This window comes from Melanerpes formicivorus, unplaced genomic scaffold (genome assembly GCF_026170545.1).
Source record: "Melanerpes formicivorus ecotype bairdi unplaced genomic scaffold, bMelFor1.0.p_v2 SCAF_8, whole genome shotgun sequence".
In the NCBI taxonomy this organism is placed as follows: domain Eukaryota; kingdom Metazoa; phylum Chordata; class Aves; order Piciformes; family Picidae; genus Melanerpes; species Melanerpes formicivorus.
The window spans coordinates 6,360,330-6,380,342 of NW_027142360.1; the positions used below are offsets into that span (position 1 = coordinate 6,360,330).

At 42.3% G+C, this 20,013-nt stretch overlaps 1 protein-coding gene across 3 annotated transcripts in view; it reads left to right on the forward strand.

Moving 5' to 3' along the window:
* PIK3C2G (phosphatidylinositol-4-phosphate 3-kinase catalytic subunit type 2 gamma) overlaps positions 1 to 20,013 on the forward strand; it is a 240,616-nt gene that overhangs the window by 11,116 nt on the left and 209,487 nt on the right. For all 3 annotated transcript variants that reach the window (XM_068141892.1, XM_068141893.1, XM_068141894.1), the window contains exons 4-5: positions 3,431 to 3,588; positions 8,532 to 8,643. In XM_068141892.1, the coding sequence (XP_067997993.1) occupies positions 3,431 to 3,588; positions 8,532 to 8,643 (270 nt within the window). The remainder of the gene's footprint in view (positions 1 to 3,430; positions 3,589 to 8,531; positions 8,644 to 20,013) is intronic.

The window sequence follows — 20,013 nt, forward strand, 5'->3', positions numbered from 1 at the left end:
AAGAGAAAGGAGGAGAAATCAGTTATTACATTTGTCATCTGGATCAACTCATTAAGGTGCATAGATATCTGAGGGGTGGGTGTCAAGTGGAAGAGGCCAAGCTCTTTTTGGTAGTGCACAGTAATAAGAAACAAGAGGTTTAAGATTGAATATAAAGGATTTCACCTTAACGTGAGGAGAAACTTCATTACAGCGAGGGTGACAGAGCCCTGAAACAGGCTGCCCAGAGAGGTTGTGGAGTCTCCTTCAATGGAGACTTTCAAAACCCACCTGGATGCACTCCTGTGCAGACTACCCTAAGTGATCCTGCTTTGGCAGGGGGATTGGACTCGATCTTTTGAGGTCCCTTCCAACCTCTAATGTACTGTGATACACATGCTGAAAGCCCTGCATCATAGGATATGGCTGGACAGCACCTGCTGATGGCAAGTGGAAAAATGGTTATACATCAGTATGGGGTCAGTGGTCAGCTTTAAAGTGTACTCATTCACATATGTCTCAGTTTTCTTTTTGTCCACATTATAACAGCCTGAATCCCAACCCAATTCTACGTGCCAGGCTTCCCTCTCAGGTTTTTCTGGTGTCCAAACTTTCTACATTTAACTTTGCACTCTAATTATAGGAAAAGCTTTCCATTGATTTTTTGGTGTGTAAATAAATGAGTTTATTTACAGGGCTAAAAATATTAAGAGAATTGAGCCATTCCTGTTTTGCAGTAACTTGTTTAGTGTGCATCCCTAGCAAATACTCATCAAAAGAGAAAAAGCACAACCTTTGCTTTTGTTTTGTCAACTCAATGGGATTGGGAGAGCATTCTTAGGACAAAATGTCATAGCAAACAAAAGACAAAAAACCCCATAAATTTTCAAACAACTACCATATTTAGTCTTGCCAAATGTGCATCCTTCCAGTCTCAAAGAATCTCAATAACTGGCTGTTTTATAGATCAGAGGCAAGATGTATAATCCAGGCTCCATGTAATGCAGACTTGTGCCTCCAGCATATATCTCAAATACAAATGCATCATGTTTTTCCCCTAGGTAGTATTTGTAGAGGTGGCAATCTGTAATTGAAACATTTCATTGTGCACAACTGGAAAGCAGTTCTCAAAATCCATTTATCAGGGTTACTTTTACATGTATGGGCATAGTTACAGTGAGTGTTCATCCATGAGTGGCTCCATAGTACAGAGTACAGAGTTTCAGACCAGAAGATGCCAAGGTCATAGTCCAATAGTTCAATGCAGCAAAACAGACTTCTTCCATCTCTTACCTACTTCAAGAATGTGCTCTGCACCACAGAAAAATATGAAATGCTGCAAAATAGCAAATCCCTATAAATGGTAATACTTGCCACATATGCAGAGTTGTTGCAGCATAGACGGCAAGGAGCACAAGATTTTCTTCATGCAATATTTGTATAGTACTTCAGTTATACTGTGGGAGACTTAACCTTCCCACATTTTGCAGTGGGCATGTTCTATCCAGCTGCTCAGGCCAGAAGCCCTTTAATCACTCAAAAACAATAGATGGCTGTAAGTGATAACATTTTCTGGAACCAAATGTATATTTATTTAGAGGGAATGAAAAGCAAATTGAGCTCCCCACATTATTCTGAAATATAGATAGTGTGAGGGTAAGGAAGTAGATGGGATTTGCTGAGTTTTGAAATGCCTGGAGTAAGCTGAGGAGGTGATTTGTGCCCCATGTGTGTACACAGACCATTAATTTGATGCTGGAGAAAGAGGAGTGGAGTTCCCAATCTTGTTCAGTCTTTCACCTTCTCACAGTGATAGGGGACAGCTTTATGTGTACCTTGCTTGCGAAGAAAATAGACTGACTTCAGCTACATAGGTCACCAAAGCAGCCTTCATAGTGTAATGATATTTTACTATGTGTATAAATCTGTCTTGTACTGCAGGTCTTGTCAAGGATCATTTCCTCCTACCCCACTGAAACATCTTGCCCCCTGGCTTTTCTTTGTAAGAAATGGGCTGCTTCATTGGCTTATTAATTTTGGAATTGAAGGGTTTTTTTCCTCCTCATGCTACAGAAATATATTGCATAAAAGAGTAGTTCATCCTGTTGTTTAAGAGACTTGAGCAGCAGCCCTGAGGCAGGTGGTAACGGTAATGAAGAACCTTGTGAGAGAACTATGGCTCAAAATGCACTGCAATCAGAAATGGTATAAAGCACTGCCAATTTGGAAGCCACAAAATGCTGCTTGAACTAACACAACGAAAGAGAGTGCAGTATGCTTAGTACAGGGTGTTTGAGTTTGGCTGCTAAGATATTCAGGGCAGTTAGTGAAATGTAAAGCTTCATCTGTTACACCGTGTACCCTTACCTACAGCTGCAAAGTGTATTTGCTTAAAAAGCAAGTTTAATCTCAGATGACAGACATAATACCTATGGCTGGTGTTCATTAGGAAGTGGTACCTCAGGAGGAATTAGTTTCTGCAAGCCTTCGATAATTGGAAGGAGGAGGAACAATATATTTTATAGGTAATGGTGTATCAGAGGGACTCAATGACTGCAGCAGTTATTGCTCTCTACAGACATTCACTTTAAAACCCAGGGTTTTAGTAATGAGGATTTCAGACTGGATTCTAGAGCATTGTGAAAACAGGGGCTTCTTTAAATTTTGCATAGAAAGCATGTTGCTGTATTCTTCTGACCAGCTGCCCAAGGTGCAGCTGTCTGTGCATATGCTTCTAATCAGTTTTAAGTTAAAACTGTTATTTAAGCACATCTCAGCACCTTCAGTTCTATTATACTTAGTGTCCACTGAAGTCTGTTTAAACTCCTTTTGGCTTCACTGAGGAGAGCTTAGCAGTGATTCTGTCAAGCTCACAGAACCACACAATTGTCAGGGTTGGAAGGGACCTCAAGGATCATCTAGTTCCAATTCCCCTGCCATGGGCAGGGATACTTGCCACTAGACCGGGTTGCCCAGAATGAGCCAGGTTGCCACATCCAGCCCCACCTTAAAAACATTCAGAGATGGGGCTAAGTTCATGAAGATATATATATGCTAGCTGATACGTAGTTATCTCAATTGTATCTGAAAACAGAGTATGAGCTGTTTGCACAATATTTTATTGCTACCAATCTCTATGGAGCATTATTATAGGTAACCAGTAGAATTTTTGTGTTGCTCTCACAAGAGAGCTCATCATGGCGTTGCCATCATTGGAGGTGTTTAGAAGGAGACTTGATGGGGTGCTTGGTGCCATGGTTTAGTTGATTAGATGGTGTTGGATGATGGGTTGGACGCAATGATCTTGAAGGTCTCTTCCAACCTGGTCTATTCTATTCTATTCTATTCTATTCTATTCTATTCTATTCTATTCTATTCTATTCTATTCTATTCTATCAAATTTTCAAATGAATACCTGTGTAGACATAATTATATCATGTGTTCTTTCCAGAATAAGAAATGCTTATCCTGCTTTTGACTTGAAAACAAACACTGGAAAAATCTGGAGCGTTGCAACAAGGTTTCCAGATCATGTCTTTAGAGAATCAAAATTCAGATTCAATGTTTGGACAGATTCTTCACCGTATCCTCTGCTTCTTACACAACATGGTAAGTGACTGAGAGTGCCATGTCCTTCCATAAGTCAATTTCATGGAGATAATAACTAAATGCAAGCCTTACATGAGTCTTGAGTGCATAATTTGTCAAACATGTTCAGTATATTTGCTGCAAAAATTAAAATCACCTTAAATATCAAACTTCACTGATGTATAGACCTCTGCTCTCTTTAATCACAACTCAGACCAACCCTGGCAGTCTCATATGGGCCATCATTCAGACTTTGATTCAGAAGGAATTTAAGCTTGTTTCTCATTTACACTGCAGGAGTAATCTTTGTATAGTCATGGAACTTTTCACAGCCTTTATTGGTTCTGAATCCAAGCCTTAAAGGTCTTCAGTCATCAAGACTCCCTTGCACTCAAGGTTATGTACAGACTAGGGAAAGCAAATGCCAGTCATAGAATGAAAAGAGACATTCCAACTGGGTGGAAAGAAAACAAGAATAAATCAGAATTGGAACAGTTTGCCCATGGAGGTTGTGGGGATTCCATCCTTTCAGTTTTTATGGATTTACAGGACAAAACCCCAAACAAGATGGTCTGAATTCAGTGTTGACCCTCCTTTGAGAAGACTGGACTAGATGGACCTACTGAGATCCTTCCCAACCTAAATTATTCTGTCATTAGTGGCACTGAGAAGCTGCCATTGCTTCTGTGGATCCTGTATCTGTGGTGAATGGGAGAATATTTGATTCTGTCACTGGAAATTTTTACTTCTTAAGCCACACAAGCAAAGAATGAATTAAATCTATTCCCCCCTCTCTTCCTGTGCTGTCTCATTAAGTGGCAGCTTTAAGTTTTTGTTTGTTTGGGTTTTACTGTGAAGGATTTCTTCAGTTCTCAAGAAATAATTCAGCTGTAGCAACCTGAGTATTAGTTTGACAGGTTGAAAGCTGAAAATGCAATGCTCTACGGAGTCCTCATAAATAAGGCAGCCAAGACTTACACATTTATTCCTGCAAGTTTGTTTGCTTGATTTGGGACCACCTACATGGTAATGCAAAAGCCTGGAAAACTTGTAGGTTGTATCATCTCAATCCATGAAATAAGGGGCTGAAGGTCTTGGGACACTTGGACCAGAAGATAATATTTCCAGCACTTATGTAAGCTGGGCAAGGGATCTGTACTCAAGTTTTCTGACCTAGAGATAGTTCAGTTTTCCATCTGCTTAACTTTATTTATTTATTTATTTATATGGTGGAGTTGCCATCATTGGAGGTGTTTTGGAGGAGACTTGATGGGGTGCTTGGTGCCATGGTTCAGTTGATTAGGTGGGGTTGGATGACAGGTTGGACGCGATGATCTTTAAGGTCTCTTCCAACCTGGTCTGGTCTATTCTATTCTATTCTGTTCTGTTCTGTTCTGTTCTATTTTATTTACAAAAATACTTTAGAAGGCACAGATAAAACTTAAAAAAATATCATAGTATCATAGTATCAGTCAGAGTTGGAAGGGACCACAAGGATCATCTAGTGCCAACCCCCCCTGCCATGGGCAGGGACAACCCACACTAGATCAGGCTGGACAGAGCCTCATCCAGCCTGCTCTTAAACACCTCCAGGAGCAGCGCCCCAACCACCTCCCTGGACAACACATTCCAGGGCTTCACCACTCTCATGGTGAAGAACTTCCTCCTCACATCCAGCCTGAATCTCCCCACCTCCAGCTTCATTCCATTCCCCCTAGTCCTATCACTACCTGAGATCCTGAGAAGTCCTTCTCCAGCCTTCTTGTAGCCCCCTTCAAATACTGGAAGACCACAATTAGGTCACCTCGGAGCCTTCTCTTCTCCAGACTGAACAGCCCCAACTCCTTCAGTCTGTCCCCATAGGAGAGGTGCTCCAGCCTTCTGATCATCCTCATGGCCCTTCTCTGGTCACACTCCAGCACCTCCATATCCCTCTTGTAATAGGGACTCCAGAACTGGATTCAGTACTCCAGGTGGGGTCTCACCAGAGCTGAGCAGGGGGGGAGAATCACCTCCCTTGACCTGCTGGCCACACTTCTCGTGATGCAACCCAGGATCTGATTGGCTTTCCAGGCTGCAAGTGCACATTGAGAGCTCATGTTGAGCTTCTCCTCCACCAGCACCCCCAAGTCTCTCTCCTCAGGGCTGTTTTCCAGCCAGTCACTGCCCAGCCTATATTTGTGCCTGGGATTGCCTCAACCCAGATGCAATATAAAAAACAGTCCCTGTCCTAAACTCTTTTACAGATTAAATAAACAATAAGATATGGTTAAAATGGGGGGGTAGGGAATGCACTTTTTTGCTTCATCTAATATAAGAAATTGTGCAGTCATGCAGAAACATTTGGCAGAGTGGAAACTGGGTCTAGGGATTGCAAAGCCATGATAGCACATTTCAGAATTTTTTTAACAATAAGTGACCTGAAAAAAAAAAAAGTGCATGTTACAATTTTAATTCCAGATTATGTCATTCTTGTTTTCTGGTGTGTATAAATTTAGTGAACAGGCCCTGCATTTTTCATGGCGAACCAGCTATGAGGAGTAGCTTAAAACAGTGAGCTGTCAAAGGGGTCAATGTTTAAAACTAGCAAAATCTGTAGAAGTAGTTTAATTGAAGTGGCTTTTTCAGCAGAAATAAAATGGCTTTGTAAGGATAATTAAACTTCTCAGACAGACCTTTTGATTCCATTGATAGATTTTGGGGGAAACCAAAGCAATACACATACTACCCATGGTAACCAACTCTCTTTTATTTCAGCTTTGGGTTTTGTTTTATCACATCCCTGTCCCCTAGCTGTTCTCTGAAGGGTTGGGGTTTTTTTCAGTATCACATTTGCTTAGACATTTTTCATTCCTTGTTTGTTCTAAAATAATAGCATAACAACTCTGAACCAGATTTGCCAGTGTCAGTTTTAGGAAGAAGTTCTATACAGAAAGAGTGATTGCGCTATGGAATGGGTTGCCCGGGGAGGTGGTGGAGTCGCCGTCATTGAGGGTGTTCAGAAGGAGACTTGATGGGGTGCTTGGTGCCATGGGTTAGCTGTTTGGGTGGGTTGGATTGGTTGATGGGTTGGACACGATGATCTTGAAGGTCTCTTCCAACCTGGTTTGGTTTATTCTAATAAAGGTTTTATTCTAGTTGGCTGCTGTGGAAGACTGAGTGGTTTCGACCACCATTAAATCAAAAGCAACTGGTTGGTTAGACTCAGTTTGACCCAGTTGCCTGAACCTGGACTAGCATAAATGAGTCACCATACAAGTCTGGATTACATGTTTTGTTTCTGGGAATTTATATTCAACTGCAGATTTCCATATTTATATCAAAACATTCACTTAAAGCTTTTACTAAGAGCTCTTGCATCAGCAAAGTCTGAAGAATTAAAAAGAGACTGTGAATGAAAAACTGAAAGAAGGATCTAGTTTGGCTTTTCTGTTATCAGCTACAGACAGTAAGATTGCCTGAGAATTGTGGAGGAATTCCAGACTTTATTTTGCATTGTAAAATCATCTTGCATTACATGAAGATTCATATTGGTACATTACTGAAGAGTCAGGTATCTTTTTTCCTGCTATAGGGAGATATCTCAGGCTTGCAGCATCAGTGCTAGCGCAGTGTGGTCTGCATGCAGACACACATTTGCAGTTTGCCCAGTTATGCAGCTGTTCTTGTCAATTTTCTATCAGCTCTTCTAAAATAGTCAGAGAGGCAGTGCATAAGGCGGGGTTGGAAAATGGCTTAAAAAGCTGAGGTGGCACAGGAGAGAATTCCCAAAGTGCTAGAATGTTTCTGAACAGCAGATTGCGTGAACTAACTTAGAACATCTTGATTTACACATATTAAATAACACATATAATATTTTTATACTATTATGTGATTGCATATACTGTTAAATGATCTTAGTATAACATGTTACGTATATATATATAAAATAGGAGCACTGTTTATGTTTTATGTTTATGGCTAAAAGGATGTGCACAGTGGGGAAGAAAAAAAGGCAATTAAAATTTTGGAGCCTTCTTGAGTCATGAGTGGCAACAGAGTCTTCTCTCACATCAGGCCACATCCAAGCATGGGAAATGTACCAAATATTTGTCAGGAAAATTAATTGCTAATTTTACAGAATCACAACATCATAGAATGCTATGGATTGGAAGGCTCCTCTGGAAATCATCCTAGTCCAACCCCCCCTGCTAATGCAGATATGCCTAGATCAGGTTGCACAGGAATGCATCCAGGCAGCCTTGGAAAGCCTCCAGAGAAGGAGACTCCACAAGTTCCCTGGGCAGCCCATTCCAGTGCTCCATCACACTCAAATTACAGAAGTTTCTCCTTTAGTTCAAGTGGAACTTCTTCTATCACTGGTCACAAATGAAAAGAGCCCATCCCCATCCTCATGATCTCCACCCTTCAGATAGTCACATGTGTTTATAAGATCCCTTCTCATTCTTTTTCCAGGCTGACGAGCCCCAGGTTTCTCAGCCTCTTCTAGTAAGAGAGATGCTCCAGTCCTCTAATCATCCTTGTGACCCTCTGTTGGACTCTCTCCCTGTCCCTCTTTAACTGGAGAGCCCAGAACTGGACTCAGAACGCCAGGTGTGGCCTCACCAGAGCAGAGTAGAGGAGGAGGTGAACCTCCCTCAACCTGTTGGCCACACACTTAATGCACCCCAAAATAACATTGGCCTTTATGACCATGAGGATACGATGCTGGCTCAGGGTGAACTTGTTGTCCACCAGCACTCCTAGGTCCTTCTCCACAGAACTGCTTTCCTCTAAAGGGACATAGATCCTGAAGCAAATTATAAAAACACCCAAACAGGTGTGGCTTGATGTAACTCCTCTTGATGGAGCTAGTCTGCAGCAGTAGTTAGACATTACAAATCAATTATTTTCTTTACTCAAGTATCTAGCCTGGAATTCTCCAGCAACCTACTATTAATTTTTCTCGCTATCTTTATTTACAGCTGGCTCTACCACTCATGACCTAATTGCAGAGGTCCTCCATTGCACAAATCAATACCCAGTCCAGGGGGAGTGCCTTCTAAGTGTTTGTGGGTCTGATGAATTCTTGCAAAAGTAAGTATCTCACTAAAAGACAGTATTATGTATTGCATGATATAACCTGAGCATTTAATTCACTCTGCTTACCTGCCATGTAAACAGTACCGTGGGGAGAGTTAGACTATTATGTTCCACACACTTAATGTATAGTCTCTGAAACTCCCAGAACACACAATACTTACGTTCTGCAGAGATGATGGTGTGCTGTACTGCAAGGATTCATATCCTGGCTCCTTCATATAAGCTTTCTGGTGCCTTGAGTAATTTATGTCCCTCTATTGCCCTTCTGGTCTTTCTCATCTGTAACACATGGATGCAGCTACTTACAGATGTGTTACAAGCATGGGGGGAGTATGCCTATTCTCATAAGGGGAAATCACCTAAGAGAGGAGAAACATTACTATTATGCAGCTGTGCAGAGCAGGTGATTTTTTTTTTTTCCCCTTCCATACCCAGTTGCAACAGGAGTAAGCAAATTAAGTCAGCACTTTGAGGATGATTGCAAGTTAAAGAAGAACACATTAAAAATAGAAACAGGTCTCCCTGAATGTATATAGCCTACAAGTAAGGAAGTAAATGCTTTGATTCACATTCATTCAAGTAAACACTTGTGGTGCTTAAAAGCACTGCTGGATTCAGATAGTTGTTTCTTGCCCTCTGGCAGTTTAAATTTAGCTGTCAGCAAAAGTGAGCAGATTTTGTGTCGAAACAGCTAAAGTGCAGGCTCTTATTGTTAGCTGTGCTGTAGGGACAGTGACTTTCAGCAGGATGGGAGACGCTGGCAGCTCTTTGTGGTGACATGTTAAGTATCACGGCAGGAATCACAGCTCATCTGCTAGAGATGTGAAAAGTGTTAGATAAAACAGTGTATGTCTGTAATTGAACAGGAAATTTTAGAAGCAGTTTGTGGTAGTTTTAGGCTGATGCCTAGGAAAGTTTTCACAGAATGGGCAGAAAAGTGGTAGAATGTAAATAAATTACCATTGGATGCCAAAGTAAAATAATAAGGTCTAAGTAATCCCATTGGTCTGATAACTGACATAAAGTTAGCTGTATCAACTAAGTCGTGCTCTATTTTCAGCTTCTTTGCTCTAGCTGATACTAACTGGTGCTTTTGCTTGGCTATTGATGACCTTGTCTGTGTTTCTTTGCTGTGGCTAAGTACTAACAAGCTACTCTCCTCTCTTCTCTCTCTCTTTTCCCTTGTATGGGGGAGGGGAAAGGGAGTTGTGAGGGGGAAGCTGTTGGAACCCCCCTGGTTTTGTCCAGGGGGTGGTCTTGTGTTGTTTATAAATTGTAAATGCATGTAAATATTGTATACTTTGTACATATTAATTGTATTTCATATTTCTAGATGGCAGTTTTACTTGTAAATAGAGCTTCATTTGCTTTCATCTGAGCTGGTCTGGCAAATTTTATTTTGGGGGTTAATTCTCTCAAATAGTTGGGGAGTTTACAAGCATAGAATCAATAAGGTCGGAAAGGACCTCAGAGACCATCCAGTCCAACCTATTACTTAATACCTAACACCTCATGACAACTAAACCATGGCTTCAACTGCCACATCCAATCCCCTCTTGAACACCTCCAGGGATGGTGACTCCACCACCTCCCTGGGCAGCACATTCCAATGGCCAGTTACTCTTTCTCTGAAGAACTTTCTCCTCACCTCCAGCCTAAACTTCCCCTGGCACAGCTTGAGACTGTGTCCTCTTGTTCTGGTGCTGGTTGCTTGGGAGAAGAGACCAACCCCCACCTGGCTACAGCCTCCCTTCAGGTAGTTGTAGACAGCAAGAAGGTCTCCCCTGAGCCTCCTCTTCCCCAGGCTAAATAACCCCAGCTCCCTCAGCCTCTCCTCATAGGGCTGTGCTTGAGACCTCTCCCCAGCCTCATTGCTCTTCTCTGGACACATTCCAGCATCTCAATGTCCTTCTTAAATTAAGGAGCCCAGAACTGGACACAGTACTCAAGGTGTGGCCTAACCAGTGCTGAGTACAGGGCAGAATTACTTCCCCACTCCTGCTGGCCACCCTATTCCTGATGCAGGCCAGGATGCCATTGGCCTTCCTGGCCACCTGGGCACACTGCTGGCTCATGTTCAGCCTACTGTCAACCAGTACCCCCAGGTCCCTTTCTGCCTGCCTGCTCTTCAGCCACTCTGACCCCAGCCTGCAGCATTGCGTGGGGTTGTTGTGGTCAAAATGCAGCACTTGGACTTGTTAAATGACATCATGTTGGACTCTGCCCAGCTGTTCAGCCTGACAAGATCCCTCTTCAGAGCCCTCCTACCCTGTAACAGATCAACACCTGCCCCCAGTTTGGTGTCATCTGCAAATTTACTGATGATGGACTCAATACCCATGTCCAGATCATCAATAAAGGTATTGAACAGGATGGGGCCCAGCACTGATCCCTGGGGGACACCACTATTGCCTGGCTGCCAACTGGATGTGGCACCATTCACCACCACTCTCTGGGCTCAGCCCTCCAGCCCTAACCCAGCTCAGAGTGCTTCTGTCCAAGCCATGAGATGACAGTTTGGCCAGGAGTTTGCTGTGGGGGATGGTGTCAAAGTCCTTGCTGAAGGGCAGGCAGACTATTTCCACAGTCTGCCCCACATCCACCAGGCAGTCACTTGATCATAGAAGGAGATCAGGTTGGTCAGGACCTGCCCTTCCTAAATGCATGCTGTCTGGGCCAGATCCCTTGGCCATCCTGCAGGTGTGCTGTGATTGCCCCCAGGATTATCTGTTCCATAATCTTGCGTGGCACTGAGGTTCAGGAAGCCAGTTATCTTGGAGTCCTTCTACCTTACTGTTGAAAATGGAGGCAAAGAAGGCGTTTAGTACCTCATCCTTTTTGCCATCTTTAGTTACAATGTTCCCCTCCAGGTCCAATAAGGAGTGGAGGTTCTTCTTGCCCTTCTTTTTAGCATTAATATATTTATAAAAATGCTTTTAATTGTTTTTCACAGCAGTGGCCAGTTTAAATTCTAACTGGGCTTTTACTTCTCTAATTTTTCTCCTACATGATCTAACAACATCCTTAAATGTATCACGAGTTGCCTCCCCCACTTTCCAAAGGTGATATTCCCTCTTTTTTCCCCTTAATTCCTTCAAGAGCTGCTTGCCATCCAGGCCATTCACCTTCCCCAGCAGCTCATCTCTTTCAGCACACGGGCACAGCCTGTTCCTGTGCCTTCAAGAGCTCCTGTTTGATGTAGGGATCCTGGACCCCTTTGTTCTTAAGGGCTGCTACCCAGGGTACTCTCTGAATTAGTTGCTTAAATAAGCTGAAGTCTGCCCACCGGAAGGCCCAAGTGAGGGTTCTGTTATTGCTCCTCCTTATTTCCCTGCATATTGAAAACTCCACTATCTCATGGCTGTGGCACCCTAGACAGCCTCCTACCATCACGTCTCCCATGAGCCCTTCTGTATTTGAGAACAGTAGGTCAAGAAGACCCTGATCCCTGGTAGGCTCACATAACAGCTGCGTAAAGAAGCTGCCCTTCATACACTCTAAGAATCGTCTGGACTGAGTAATTTTAACCCATCACACAGTTATAGTTAAAGATTGCCTGAACTAGCCCAGAGCCAGTCAGATTGATTAATGAAAGCAATGTAGTTATAAGAGTGTGTGTCATACAGTGTAAATTAGCTTCATTCTATATCCAGCTTGGCCACTTCCACACTTAGGTACACAGGCAAACTGTTCAGATGTTTATGGTGAATTCTGCTTTGCAACTGAACACAGAGAATTCATAGTATCATAGTATCAGTCAGGGTTGGAAGGGACCACAAGGAACATCTAGTTCCAACCCCCCTACAATGGGCAGGGATACCCCATGCTAGATCAGGCTGGCCAGAGCCTCATCCAGCCTGGGCTTAAACACCTCCAGGGATAGGACCTCAACCACTCCCCTGGGCAACCCATTCCAGCGCTTCACCACTCTCATGGTGAAGAACTTCTTCCTCACCTCCAGCTTCAATCTCCCCACCTCCAGCTTCATTCCATTCCCCCTAGTCCTATCACTACCTGAGATCCTGAGAAGTCCCTCCCCAGCCTTCTTGTAGCCCCCTTCAAATATTGGAAGGCCACAATTAGGTCACCTCGGAGCCTTCTCTTCTCCAGACTGAACAGCCCCAACTCCTTCAGTCTGTCCCCACAGGAGAGGTGCTCCAGCCCTCTGATCATCCTCGTGGCCCTTCTCTGGACACCTTCCAGCACCTCCATATCCCTCTTGTACTAGGGGCTCCAGAACTGGACGCAGTACTCCAGGCGGGGTTCAACATTCAACATTTCTAAGCCCAGTCTTCACTTGTTCAGAGCTTTGTAAAGCTGGAGCTGGTGCAGCAGAGAGCTGTGTGAAGCATTACAATGCTAGAGCTGTTGAACAGACAATCAGGTCATACGTAGATCTATTAAGACGAGGGCTTGCTTTTTTTTCCCCCCATTTATTTTCAGACTCTCTTCTCGCTTCAAACTAATTGCTAAAGAAAATGGAAATAATGAGTCATTGTGTTGAGGGTGAGCTCAATGTGTTTCAGTAGAGTGTACAATATGTTCTAAACAGTTTATTTTCACTGTTGGGAAGAACACATCAATAGTGGACTGTTTAAATTCCTGCACTTGCAGAATCTCTGCACGTCTCATTAGCAGTGAAACATAGTCAATAATGTTCTCAGCTCTTTTTGCTTTGCTCCTTTGGTGTCACACAGAAAGTACTGAGCTGCACTTGTGGCCTTTAGCAGCTTGTAATTCTTTACTACAGTGTTTTCAACTCTTTCTTCTTCTGCTGCCTCCTCCTCAGAGTCCTGTATCTGAAATTTGAAACTCCAGACCATAATGATTCTGTGGGTAGTGTAACACAGCCTGTTGAGTTGCCTTGGGGTTAATTTTTTTGCATCCTTGTGCTACCTTTTAGTGCAATTTCTTTTTTTCTCTGAAATGTTGCTAACAGTGATCTGATGTACTTGTGCAGAGCTCTTCTCCAGAAGAGTGTTTGGAAGTTGTCCAGGAATAAATTAGAGTAGAAGTTCCCCAAGTAGGAAGACAGCAAAGGCAATAAATACTCTGCTGCTTCTGTTTTATTGTAATCCAGAATAAAACCTGAAGTGAAGCCAAAACGGTGATGTGATGAATTGTTCCCACACCAGAGGGGTTTAGTGAACCAGACAACTTTGTGGAGATCTGTCAATTGCTTTAATTTACTGTTATACTGGACTGTATTAATGAGCACTCCACGTTTCTGCCTGCAGAAGCACCTGAAAGACTTGATGATTTCTTGAATCTATTTAGCTTTGAGTGAGTTCAGGGAAAAAACCACTCCTGTGCTAATGACCATTATACTCAACACCACAAGATTCCATCATCCATTAGTCAGTTCCTATGGATCTATCCTTGAGGTCACATCCAATCTGACACACAAGTAGGATATCAGATTTCAAATATCCCAATTTAAAAAACCCAAACATCCCCCCACCCCCACCCCAATCCACAGGCTGCATATAGACTGCAGGTCAGTCTGTAAGTAATAGAGCCACCTGTGAAAATCTAATTAAAAATCTCATTTTATTCCTGATCTTTAGATTTTGTTTACTGATCAGAAATCCTGCTTGTGCCTGATCCTGAATGTTTCCTTGTGCTTCCTTTCCCCTCAAGATTTTCTTACATGCCTGTAGAAGCTATCAAGATTCATTGTCACCTTGTCCATGCCTCTTCTGTCATTTTAAGGTGTATGTGGATAGGATAGGATAGGATAGGATAGGATAGGATAGGATAGGATAGGATAGGATAGGATAGGATAGGATAGGATAGGATAGGATAGGATAGGATAGGATAGGATAGGATAGGATAGGATAGGATAGGACCAGACCAGACCGGAAGAGACCTTCAAGATCATTGCATCCAGCCCATCATCCACCACCATCTAATCAACTAAACCATGGCACCAAGCACCCCATCTTCCTAAACACCTGCAATGATGGTGACTCCACCACCTCCCTGGGCAGCACATTCCAATGGGCAATCACTCTTTCTGTGAAGAATTTCTTCCTAACATCCAGTCTAAACCTCCCCTGGCACAGCTTGAGACTGTGTCCTCTTGTTCTGGTGCTGGTTGCCTGGGAGAAGAGACCAGCCCCTGCCTTTCTACAACCTCCCTTCAGGTAGTTGTAGACAGCAATAAGGTCTCCCCTGAACCTCCTCTTCTCCAACCCTAGCTCCCTCAGCCTCTCCCCAGTGGCTTCCCCAGGTGATTTGCTGCTGCTGTTTTTTAAGATGTTCAGGGTAAGTGCATCTGGAGGCAGAACTCTGTCTGAAAGACAGAAACTCCTTGAAAGAGAGGAGTAAAGCCTTGCATGTGTTGTCATCGACTTTTACCACTGTTCACAATTGTTTCTGATTTTGATACATATCCATAGACTCTCCTTCTCTGGGTTTCCCAGTTGTGGATGTAAGGTGTGTAAGGGGTGCTCCTTTACCCTATCCTATTTATGATAATCTCTTATTTCTTGGGTTTCCCAGTTGTGGATGTAAGGTGTGTAAGGGGTGCTCCTTTACCCTATCCTATTTATGACAATCTCTTATTTCTTGGGTTTCCCAGTTGTGGGTCTATGGTGTGTAAGGGATGCTCCTTTACCCTATCCTATTTATGACAATCTCTTATTTCTTGGGTTTCCCAGTTGTGGATGTAAGGTGTGTAAGGGGTGCTCCTTTACCCTATCCTATTTATGACAATCTCTTATTTCTTGGGTTTCCCAGTTGTGGATGTAAGGTGTGTAAGGGGTGCTCCCTTACCCTATCCTATTTATGACAATCTCTTATTTCTTGGGTTTCCCAGTTGTGGGTCTAAGGTGTGTAAGGGATGCTCCTTTACCCTATCCTATTTATGATAATTTCTTATTTCTTGGAGGCCCTTGTGTAGTTACTAGAATTTCTTTGCTTTCATCTCATCATCCAAACCTTTTACACCTACCTTCAAATATTGCTGTCACAGTTTCCTCTCTTCCCTTAGATTTGGAACGGATGCTTTTCATGGAATGTGTTATACAAAAATACATTAAATCAGGGTTAAGCAGCTTGTGTCAAATAACTCCTAGCTCTCAATTCCAGCAGCAAGGCAAAATCGTCTCTTTTCACGTAACAGCATTGAAGCACTCCTTCATTTAGTCTTTTTTGCCTTTAGAACTATGGGCAGCAAATTTAGGACATCCTAAAATGCCCACTAAAACAAGGTGCATGAGTGAATATAAGAATCTGGGACACTCTTAACAATAAAATAAAATAAACAAATAAAAGGATGACTGCCTTGTCTGCTGGCAGGAGGCTGCAGTGATGCAAACCCAGCTAAGGAATGTAGTCCAAGAATATTTCCAAGCTTTATTTGTAAGCATGACTTTTATTTACTTTTTTTTTCCTGAGGGACTCTCTTTTCAAAGAATCCCTTAAATGTATTTTTAATTTCATCCACATTCTCCTGTAGTGTAATTTACACAATTACCTTGCTGCTTTGCAGTGTAGCCATACATAATGAGCAGGGGTATGGAATAGAAAAGTCCAAATGCTTCTCATTTCTGCTCACATACTTGCCTGTGACCTTATTGATGACTTGTTATTCTTTTTTGCCTTAGTAATTCTATTCTCTGAGAATTGAGGCCTAAGTAAGAATTAGTTTTCACTCAAAGTGAAGTTTAAGCTATTAATTATACACTAGGCTGAATTATATTCATGCAGATTGGGATCATAAGAAGCAAGCACCTTTCGGATGAGTATGTTCTTTGTAGAAATAAACTTCATTTTCTCTTGTCACTGCAGATTAAGTTTTTCATTCAGAAATGCTGCTCAGCTGGGCTTTTTTTTTTTTTCCAAAGAAAAAAAAGCAGTCTGAACTGTATTAGGATTTGGAGCTTACAGCACATCAGAAAACCTTGGTGTGGGGAAGCATAATCATCTAGTGGCGAGGGACTCTTAAGAGACAGAGTGACTTTCCATTTCTGCTTCTGATAGGCAAGTCCCTTTACCTTGAACAGTCCATCACTATGTCTCTTAAAGACTCCATTTAGTTGTGCTTTTTTGTGATGGCATTCTTGTCAAAGCTGCGTTCTCCATGTAGTAAGTCCAGCAAAAAAGCAGGAGGAAAAGCGTTGAATTAATGTTATAGCCCTTGTATTTGTTTCATTACAGAGCTCAGACCAATTAACCAGTTACTAGTAATCATGCTATCCTCCAAAGTGGTCTATTTGGACCTTAAGTGGACCTTAGTGGACCTTATTGCTGTCTACAACTACCTGAAGGGAGGTTATAGCCAGGAGAGGGTTGGTATCTTCTGCTGGGCAACCAGCACCAGAACAAGAGGACACAGTCTCAAGCTGCACCAGGGGAAGTTTAGGCTTGAGGTGAGGAGAAAGTTCTTCACTGAGAGAGTTGTTAGCCATTGGAATGTGCTGCCCAGGGAGGTGGTGTAGTCACCATCCCTGGAGGTGTTCAAGAGGGGATTGGACGTGGCACTTGGTGCCATGGTCTAGTAGTCATGAGGTTCTGGGTGACAGGTTGAACTTGATGATCTTTGAGGTCTTTTCCAACCTTGTTGAGTCTATGATTCTATTTTGTCTTAATAGTACCAGATCTGGATTTTGTGTTACTGCCTGGGGTATGGCTGAAAGGTAACCTGTCAATCTATGGCAAAGCTGCACCTCTGTTTCTTGTAGTTCACTTTCCATCTAGACCGGATTTCCACATTATTTTATTGAGGCATTAATCCATTTTGTCTACTCTCTTGTGTCACACTACCTGTCAAAATGTTTCTCTTTGTATTTGTGCAAATAAAAGCCACTTATTTAGTCAACTATATAGGCAGTACTTGTGACTGCAATGTTTCAGGTAGTGTTGTTATGTCAATAGAGGACTTGATGATATATATTATCTGCTTGACACAGCAGAGCCACACAAACCGCTAGTGTAAATGGAGTTGCAACCACAAAATTCAGTTTACCTGGATTTATGATGACTTGGAATAACTGTACTTAGAAAAGATAATTTTTTTAATGCATCTGTGGTACATAAAAATATATCTATACCAATTTACACTAACATAATGTTCCTCTGTCTTGGTATAGCTGTACCAGGTTCTGTCACTGACTTGGTGTAATGTTAGCATTGTGCTAACAAACTGTACACTGGAGGAATCAGGGAAAAGTGGCTCCAGACTTACAGCCATGTTTCTTTGTAGTTTTCTTGTAACTACATCTGCCCTAAGGTAGAGGTAAGGCAGATGGAAAGAGCAGATGGGGTAAAAGGTAACCACAACATGTGAGGTGGCTCTAAAGCATGCTAGGATCACAGACGAGTTCATCATTAGAGTCACAAGGAAGACATGATTAGGTGAAATAATGAGATGAAGAAGTTTCAAGAAAGCCACAGGTAGACACAACCTAGATATGAGCTGAAGAGCAACAGAAGAGAATGTATGCATTGGTACAGTCCCAGGAGCTGGAATTTGGTCACTCAGAGCTTTTGCTTGCAAAAAGATTCGAGAAGAGTTGAGGCTTTCCACTGGTACAGTTATTATACTGTATGGGTTCTAACTTCTTACACTCTTGCATCTGTATTTTATGCTTATAAATCAAGGAATTTTGCAAAGGTATGGAAAGGCTATGAGAGGACCTTGCTTTAGTTTTATCCTCTGTGGCATTGGAATGGGCTGCCTGAGGAGGTGGTGAAGTCACCATGATAGGAGGTGTTCAGGAAGAGACTTGATGGGGTGCTTGGTGCCATGGTTTAGTTGTTTAGGTGGCTTGGATTGGCTGATGGGTTGGACACAATGATCTTGAAGGTCTCTTCCAACCTGGTTGTTTATAATTATTATTATTTAATGTACATGGGGTTTCTAAAAAAATGAGTAATTTCTGTATCTGCACTTGCACCTTTTCTGACCTGTAGTAAGAGCATATATTTTATTCAACTATGGCATAGTGTAGATGCAAGATATTTATAAGATATATTAATTTCCAATAATTGAATCAAGTGACAATTAGGCACAGCAAAGTGTAACCAGTTTTTGTACTGGGGACCTCTGCTGCCATGTGAGATGTGTGTCTCTCTCCTAAGTCACGCTTCCCATTATTTATTCAGAAGGTGAGTGTTTTTTAAAGCTCAGCCCTGCCAGTTTTATTCAGGCATTTCACCCAAAGCCCTTTTAGGTAGAAACAAACACAGTTCATTCTGTGAATTCTGAGTTTTCCATGGCACTTGACAAACCACGAAAGAATAATCTTGCCTTCATGGTCCAGGGAGTTCTGAAACAACTTACTGTGCTGTGAGCCTATATAAATATGGAATATCCCTTTTGGCACTTGTGTGGTTGGAGGCTTGAAAAAAGCAACATGAATCTAATTGAACATGCAGGAGAGTTGTAACCCATGATGCATATTAACTTGTTTTGGTGATGAATCTTCTTTTGCAAAATGTCAGTGTCATGTTTCCTACCCCTTAATCCAAAAGGATATTCTTTTTGGTGTTAAAAAGATGTTTGCCTCTACTCTGAAATATTTTTTTTTAACAGTATTAAAACTAAAAGTGAAATTCTTTTTATTCCAAATATTTTTAAGAGTGATAATTTAAGGCTTTATTGTAGCTTAGAAGAAGTTGTCAAGAGTGGTAAGTGGACTAGAAGCAGCTCTGAAAATGCCCTGTTGAGCCTCACCTTGAATATCTTCTTTGTAGTTGTCAGGAGGTGTTAGGTATTAGGTGATAGGTTGGACTTGATGATCTCTGAGGTCTTTTCCAACCTGGTTGATCCTATGATTCCTATGATCCTATAATAAAGAATTCCCCTGTGCTAGAGCAAGGCTCTAGAGCATCCTTCACCATCAGAGTAGTTTGTAGGAATCATTCCAGCTGAGTGAGCAGAGCTCTGGCGTTAGCTAGTGCATGATTTGAAAAGGATGAAGACTGACTCTCAACTTCTTTTACCATCTCTTTGTGAGATGCACAGGGTAAGAACTTTGGATTCTTGAAGAATTAAGGCCCACCCACATAATTGCATATGATTTTCAAACTTAGGGTTAATGTCTGATTTTCAACTTGAATATCAATCATTCTGCTGTGGTGCATTAATAACAAAGATGCTGTGTATAGATTGCACTAATTTACTGGTCAATGGTAGGCTGAACATGAGCCTGCAGTGTGCCCAGGTGGCCAAGAGGGCCAATGGCATCCTGGTCTGTATCAAGAACAGTGTGGCCAGCAGGAGCAGGGAGGTCATTCTGCCCCTGTACACTGCACTGGTTGTGCCACACCTGGAGTACTGTGTCCAGTTCTGGGCCCCTCAGTTTAGGAAAGATGTTGACTTGCTGCGATGTGTCCAGAGAAGGGCAACAAAGTTGG